Raw genomic sequence first — 8,466 nt, 5'->3', positions numbered from 1 at the left:
AGACCAAACACAAGCTCCACCACCCCCCAAACACCCGTGTGAAAGTCTCAAATGTCTTTGTTATTTAATTTGAATTCAGTGAACTCTTTAACTGTAGTTTCTGGACATTTGCTTTCTCAACATGAATTGCTAAATGTGATTTCAAAGCTTTCTCCAAACAGAAAGTAAATGTTGGATAAATATTGGAGGTCTTATGTATTTTTTATATTGAGTGTAAAAAAATGCTAAAATACCATTATTTCAAATTGTACTGGAGGATGTATAGCTACTCCCCCCCCTGTTTCTAAACCCCACCCCCCTCAAATTACCAGACAAAAGACAGTGGACATGACCTCAGTGTTCTGATTGGCCCTGCAGGAATCATGATATCACACACATCTGTCACCAGGACTGAGACTAATTTCTCATTTCTAGACTAATGTATGTTAATGTGTGTAAATGTGAATGTTTGCATGTGGATAGGGACATAAGGTCACGGTTTCTGTCTATAGAATATCAGAATATTTTTTAATGAACTCTTGAGGACACCTATCACAGCCAATTGATGCGCCTGCTGACAATGAACTGAGTCACACTCATTGGTAAAAGGTTAAAGAGATTCATGACCATTGCAGACAGAAAAAAAAAAAAGAAAAAGTCGGTGCATTTTACACAGGTTCAACTCTTATTCCGAAAGATTCCTGGACATTTCATACAGGCGTCATGATGCTTTTTTTGGTTTTCAGTTTTTTTTTTTTTCTACCTTTTGTATGATCAGAGCTGCAAAGATGCTCGCTTCACTCCACGAAGCTTTACATCTCAAAGAACAGTTTGTCAGACTGATATTATAGAGCAACCAACAAAACCTACTGCCAGCTATATATTTGTTTCTGAATTTTAAAGAGTACCACTTGATGAGTCTATTGGAATAACTGACTATAAAATAGCGAAAAGCGCACAAATTACATTTGCTGCTTTGAGAGGGAGGGCGGGAGCGCTTTTTCCTTATCATGCGTGGCAGGTTGCCGGTGGAATACGTTGCGTGCCGTTCTCACGGGGGCCTCTCCTCCAATCTTTTTCCGTATGTGAGAGCTGACACTTCGGGGCATATCTATGGCACAGGCGTGTTAGCGATGCACACACCTTCTGCTGCAACGCTGCCGAGGAGGATGAAGGACTGCCATGAGAGACTTCTGGAGTTTCTGGCAGCAGCAACAGGCCGAGTGCAAAAAAAAAAAAGAAAAAGAAAAAAAAAAGTAAAATAAATAAGACTGCAAAAAGATAATTACCAGTATGTGGCATTTGGCATCGGAAAAGCTCACTTAGACAGATACTTTTGTTCAAGTTCATTTTGAAGTGAGAGAGGAGAGGAAAGGGAACGTCTGCAAATGAATCGGTGCTGAGAGGTGCTGTTTCTCTCCTTGGATCAGCTGAAGCGGGACATTTTTAGGCCAAAGTGTTTAAATTGCAAAGAAATACTTTTTTCTTTTTTTTTTCCTCCTGCTTTTCCCAGGGTTAAATGACACACGCTATGATCCTGAGACACACTTCTGGTCCTACTGTCACTGCTCAAATGATGTCTTTGTCTATTTTTAGGTTGAAGACGTCACGAAATTTGGGGCGAAATCTTTGAACCTTTGCTCCAGTTTCTTTGGCTCATCATTTGTTGGAGAAGCCATAATCTTAATATTTAATTCTGCGAGTCGGTAGGATGTAAAATGTCTGCTTCGCTTTAGTTTAAGACATTATTCTGCACAATCTCACTCCGTGTGTGTGTGTGTGTGTGTGTGTGTGATGCACTCATCCGGGTTTGCTCACTCAGTCACGAGTGAAAAACAGACAATATCACCTCATGTTTTGGCAAGTTGGTGTGCGTGCGTTGGCAACTTTCCCATCCTACTACTCCACCAGCTCCTCATTGTTTGCATCTACACTCACTTCTCCTCTCCAGCTCTCCTGAAGAGAGAGAGAGAGAGAGAGAGAGAGAGAGTGAGAGAGAGACGGAGGACCCTTTAAACAACGCAGCGGCCGTTAATCATTAAATCGGATTTTTATTTTTGCCTCCTCTGGAATGGCTGGAGTTGAATTGACACTGGGGCCCTCAACAGCGGCGAGGCAAAATGGCCGCTCGCAGTAACAGCTCACAAGCCCCTGGACAACCTGAGGCATGGCCATCCAATCCCACATCATTAAGGCTAGAGTCCTTTATTGTGTTGGAGGCATTAAATGGTGCGCTGGCTATAGCCCTGAAGTCACACTCCACTAGGAGAAAACAGCAGAAAAATAACGGCACAGCTGGATAATGACTTTTCCCTGGGAGGCTGACCATGTGTACAAAAGCGCTAATGATAGCAGGTGCAATAAGCGAGCGCAAGGCTTTTACTGCGTCCGGATCTATTTTCCTCTGCTAAACTCGCCAGTGATTTCCCCAGTGTAGGTGTCTTTCTGTAGTTTAAGAACCCCCCCCCCCCCCTTCCTCCTCCTTCCCTCCCTCCCTCCCTCCTCTCCATCCTCTCTCTCTCTCTCTCTCTCTCCCTGTATCTAATCTCTTTATCAGCTGTGCAGCTAATATCAAAGAGGACTGTGGTGTGAAAATCCTGCAAGTAAAACCTGCTGTCAGAGCCTAATCACAATTAGCTGGGCTCTAGACCCATTAGCCCCAAGGGGAAGAGACCAAAAGCTGACAGAATTATTGTTAAAGCTACTGATTGCTAATGATCCCGCAGCGTACGAAGGGTGGAGCCTGGGTTTTCCAAAAGAAATAAGATAAATTAAATAAAATAAAATTCTGCTTTTTTACCTTTCTGAATTAATCCTACATGTTGTCAGAATTGCATCGGAAAAAATATAGAGCTGACAACCGGACGAGCTTGAATCTCACCGGTATTAGTGCTTCAGCAGATAACACGTTTCCTGGGTGCACTAACTCCACTGCTTCCTTAGCTTTGTAGCTGAGCTGTTACATCAGCTGTGCTACAAAGGCATGTGTGCCTTCCAGATTATAAAACATTAAGCTGGAAGTTAATGACTGATTGCAACAGCCGTTACTGAAACTTGTAAGAAAAGGAGAGCAACAATGCAGACAAAACAACACCACGTGCCCGCGGTGCCTGCAGTAGAAAGCCTTTCAAAGAAGCTCCTCACATTTGATGTTTAAGCCCCCAAACTGTTCTGGCTGTCGGAGGACTTGCCGGGGAGATAGAAATGTCTAAAGTTATTACAGCAGTCAGGTAAAGTGTGTGGCAACGCGGCTCTGTAATGGGGGTGGAGAGAGCCGGCCAGCAGCATCTAATGAAGGCGTCTCGGGGAGTACTAAAGAGTCTACGTGACACTACTCCTGATTCGCCCGTCTGAGGACACAGATCAATTAATACATTAACAAACGATTGCAAGCACTTCATCTTGCAATATGAAACCGGCGGCCTGGACTCGCTGCCCTCCCACCCAGAATGGCTGATCAGCTCTGCCTCTATACGCCTGTCTGCCATGAATTTCAACATCGTCTGTCGGTCAGGCTGGAAAACCTCGCCGCCTGGGTTTGTAATCTCCTCACCGGAGACCGTATGTATGCACTGTAACCGCTACACTTGCGGTACATATATGTGTGTGTGTGTGTGTACAATGAGGGAGGGTATAGGAGCGTTCCAAGCTATTCTTCAGCTAAGAAAATCTAACCTACTGATACAATTTGCAGTATAATGCACCATATATGACCAAATCACAGCAGCTTTGATTGAGCGTCTGCCTAAAGGGAATCCACTCCTGCTAATGACCACTGATCCAAAGCCTCAGAGCGACTCCTTCCTCGTTTTTTTAAGTCGGTGTTTGTGGACGTCTCTTTTTCTTTTTCTTTCTTTTTTTCTTTTTTTTTCTTTTGCAGATAAAAATAAAGCAGTGATGCAGGCCAAACACACCATGTGAGCAGCCTGCGGCACACTTGAGTGCGTTGGTCGGGGAAGTCTAACGTAAACCATTGCTCCTTGCCATGCCATATATATCCAGTCTCCCCATTACCACCATCTCTACTCGACAGCGAGGGCCCTGCACTGCTAAATTATTCATCACACTGAGGGGAGGACAGAAGCATGCATGGTTTCTCCACTCCATGCCTCTTCCCCCTTTTTTCTCTCTGTCTCTAATACAAAGGAACAGCCGGGTGGAGAGAATGATATACAAGCCGTCTCTCCATCACTATATGGCCATCGCAGGAGATGTGCCTCCACTTCCTCCAATTACCACAGTGGAGTTGAGGTCGGGTTTGGGTTGGGCGCTGTGGTAGACCAGACGGTCGCTGGCTCGCCCGCCGTGCATATGGGGGAAGAAAGGTGGGTGGCACTCAGGGGCCCCATGCATAACCTGGGACGTCTTTGTATACACATTCATCTATATCAGTGGGCAACAGGGAAATGTAAGCCAAAGGTAATTGCCCTGGATAAGAACATCTGCTTGGTGAATAAATATTCTAATGAGGGGAGCTTGCAGGTTCCCCAGACTGATACACGACTGACAGGCATCCGGAGGGACCGCAGGTAATGCTCACCACCTGCAGTTCAAACAGGAGGCGGTCCCATCCTCCTCACGCAACTAAACGCTGGCCGACTTCACACACACACACACACACACACACACACACACACACACACACACACACTGTAGATACCAGGGATTGGTGGTAAATCATTGATCATGCACCAGTTATGATGATGTCAGGAGTGACAAGTAGAGTGCAGTTTCACTTTTCACGTTGCAGAGCGAATGTAGCGTCTGCAGAAAAAAACGTAAAAAGCTGAGAGGGTGAGAAGATAATTCTACTACTTTACTTCCTGCAGTGCAGTGAAACTGGAACCTTCGTATTTTTGGAAATGATCTCACTCCTGCTCGTTCTCTCTTCTCCTGTCTCACCAGTCCGAAAGTTATGTCACTGCTTCTGTTATTATTGTCATCAGGGCATGAATGAAAATTCATTTTCATGTCTATTAATGTGTTTTTCTGTTTAATCGATAAGCGATTTAGTCTAATTAGTTGAAAAATTGTGAAAAAAGATCCATCTCAATTTCCCAGACTCCATTGCTCTGCTCTCAAATTGTTTATTTTGTTAGTTGGATAACAACTTTATTGTGTTTGCCTCCAACCAATAGCGTTACCAATACAAGACAATTAATAACACAAGACATTTGATTAGGACACACACTTTTTGTCACAACAACCTAAGGACTTTCGATTTACCAGAGAGCATTTGCCAGTTTTTCTTGATAAATGATGATTAATCTAAATTGTTGTCGATCCATTTCCTATTGATGATAATTGTTACAGCACCAAAGTTTATTTTTCATATAAAACGCTTCTGATTCACCATCCTCTGAATTTAAACCAAACAAGTATGACATCGCATTTTTGGGGCCGCAACGAACTATTCATTATCTATTGATGGGGACTGGGATATTTATGATTATTTCATCAATCAGTCAAGTATTATCATTAATGCCCATCACGATTTCCTGGAGCCAAAGATGCCTCATGTATGATATAAAACAGCGAACCCCTCACATTTGAGAAGCTGGAGCAAGTAAATATTGAGAACTTTTTAAATGATAAATGATCTATTACTCGACTGTTTTTACCGGAACTGATGTCAGTGAACATTGTGTTGACTGACACATCTAATAACTGACTTCATTTCATCGGTTCAGCACTATCACCGTTTTCAATTATTTAAAAATTGACAGTGATTCTCATCCTTTTGTTCTTTTTTTTTTTTTTTTTTACCTGACAAGTCATTTTTCCTCTTAACTGGAGCTTGGCTGAATGCAAAATGGCAAAAAGCCTCACTGTCTTGGTGTAGAATCATTGACCACTTTTTAGTTTTTTTTTTTGGCTAGGTTTGGCTCCTCAGAGTCAGAAATAAGGCGTCCTGATACTTCAGCGTAGAAACAGACTATCTGGGAGTTTGACAGGTGAATGATAAAATAAGGAATCATGTATTGAACTCATGCTCAGAGCTAAATAATAATGTTCTTCTCATGTGAGTGAAACGTGAACGTGGTTAAATATTTAACCGTTACACTGCTGAGCCTGAAGGGATGTAAACTGACAGCATTACTGCTTCACTCTGTTCGGCCTATACACGTGTGTGTGTGTGTGTGTGTGTGTGTGGGGTCATTGCTCCGAATGGCTGGAGGCAGAATTAGTGATGAAACTGGAGGTGGAGAAAAGGTGAGCTGCAACCTCACAGCGAAAACCTTCAAAAAGACGGTGACGGTGGAGACTCTTCCAATAAGCATCAACACCCAGGAGAAACGCTTTGAGTATCAGCGGGGCCTGTGTAGGAGCGAGGCCTCAGAAAAAAAAATATATAAAAAAAATAAAACCCTACACACTGTATTATTTTCTTTGAGTTATGACATAATTTGGAAACGGTACACCTTCCTGTCACTTCCACTCTACTTGGAGACGAAAAGAAAACTTTTCTTCTGGTTCAAACATGAGCTCGTTTCTCCACTTAGAGTAACTCTGGCCCCAAAACATCCTCTCTCCAGAAATCGGAGCTCCGAATCAATACGCAGTGCTGCTTCATTCATAGCATGCTTAACATGCTTTTGTTATTCATGTTTTACCCTCACTTCAAAAGAACGCGGAAAAAATATGTGGTTCAAGTATTAAGTCATTTATAATGGAGTTATCCATGTAAAGTAACTTCCACCTCCCCAAAAAGAGATGCTTTTTCCCCAGAAATCTGAACTCACGATCAATAGCTACACACACACACACACACACACACACACACACACACACACACACACACACAGTCTGCAGAACTCACATCTGTAACTGCATTACAGTGGCAACGCTGGAAATATGTGTTGCATTAGAAAATAATTTCATTTACTTTGTATTTCTGTAAAACAGTGGGGGATTAAAATGGTCTGCACAAAAAAAAAAGAAAAGGAAAAAAAAAAAAAACGAGTGTAAGTGCTGAAGCAGCGAGCACTGGGCGGGTATTGTTGTGGTGAGACTGCAAACCACTGAGAAGACAAAACCAATCTGACTAATCACACATGATCTCAAACAGAATTAATCAGCAGCTTCAGTTGGCAATCTGTAATCGTCCTCGTTCTGTGCTTAATGTCGCTTAATTTATGAAAAGACAAAAACAGGAGGAACTCTGGCTGACTTAGATATGTGAGATATGTGGGCAACAAAAACAACAACATCACAAAAAAAAAAAGAAGAAAAAAAAAAAAGGCATTTGAAACACAGGCGCAGACAAGGAAATCAAAATGTGTCCCCAGAAGACCCTGAGCAGCTCATTTTCAGATGCCGGTGGTAAATTGGAGAGATATGGTTTCAAATGACAGACATACTGCATGCTGGGTAGTTTGACTGTCAGTGGAAGTTGAATAACAATACTTGTAAAGGTATTAGTGTGGGTAATGATCACACTCCAACATCCTCTCTCATTTAAAGGCTGGATAAATCCGACACGTACACGCAGGCCTCTATAGCATCTGGCTGCAGCATCCAGCATCAATAAAACACATGGAAGTGGAAAACCATCAGCTCTGTTCATGCATGTGGGAGGTGCAACACCGCACACACACACACACACACACACACACACACACACTCACACACACTCACTCACACACTCACACACACACTGCATGTACTGAAACACACTCTGACGCATATGCCACACACACATACACACACAGACCAACTCTCTGCCCATGCCGGAGCAGTGTGAGCGCATCAGAGATCCACACTTTGTGGATCCGGTACTCACCCAAAAGTACATCATCATGGTGGAAGCGGGACAGGTGTGGGCAGGCGGGCAGACGAGAGCGGGACCGTGCACTGGGACCAGTCCAGCCAGTGTGGGCGTCAAGAAGAGTCCGAGCGTTTGGACAGAGAGCTCTACTGATCCCTGTTCGACTGAGGCAGCCCTCCCTCTAAACTGTTCAATGGGGCTTGACTTGAGGTCTACCCCCCCACACTTCTTCTTTCGCTTCTTTCTCTACAAGCAGCTTGTTCTTCAGTTAATTTTTAAAAGCCCCCTTCTTTCTCCTCTTCTTCTTCTGAGCCAACACAAGAAAGAGGGGGGGTAAAAAAAAAAAGCAGATGGGGAAAAAGGAAAGAGAGCTGGGGAGGTGTTGTAACCTCTTTTTTCTTTTGACACTCTTCCACTCTACTTGCCTCTCCACACCACTCACTTCGAGACTCTCCCTCTGTCTCTCTGCTCTCTCCCTCACTCTCTCCCTCTCTCTGTCTCCCCCCCCCCCCTTGTGCCGTCTCTTATTGGTGAATGTGAAATCAGTCGGTACGGCACCGAGGCTCAACTAGAGCAGCAGCAGCAGCAGCGGCAGCCTGCGCTTGACAGCTGCCTCCAGCGTTCCTCCACCGGAGCTGTGTTGCTCTGCATAGAGGAGTGTGCCGAACAAACCGGGATCCTGCAGACGGTACTGTAAAATTCAGTGTCCCGGGGAGGGG

General features: G+C 43.9%; 1 protein-coding gene across 4 annotated transcripts in view; it reads right to left on the bottom strand.

Moving 5' to 3' along the window:
* The window catches only part of LOC111656659 (RNA binding protein fox-1 homolog 3-like), a 332,987-nt gene that overhangs the window by 109,756 nt on the left and 214,765 nt on the right, over nucleotides 1-8,466 (bottom strand). Inside the window, exon 1 of one of the 4 annotated variants that reach the window (XM_023408456.2) lies at nucleotides 7,763-8,229. The exons of the other annotated variants lie outside the window; for them this stretch is intronic. Within the exon in view, the coding sequence (XP_023264224.1) occupies nucleotides 7,763-7,780 (18 nt within the window). The 5' untranslated portion in view covers nucleotides 7,781-8,229. Of the gene's footprint in view, nucleotides 1-7,762; nucleotides 8,230-8,466 lie in introns of those variants that run through there. 4 annotated transcript variants of the gene reach the window in all.

Source organism: Seriola lalandi, unplaced genomic scaffold (genome assembly GCF_002814215.2).
Source record: "Seriola lalandi dorsalis isolate HSWRI2012SDOR001 ecotype SW California unplaced genomic scaffold, Sedor1 jcf7180002054362, whole genome shotgun sequence".
NCBI lineage: Eukaryota > Metazoa > Chordata > Actinopteri > Carangiformes > Carangidae > Seriola > Seriola lalandi.
The sequence above is the reverse complement of the archived record's forward strand: the minus strand, read 5'-3'. Positions and strand labels throughout refer to the sequence as shown.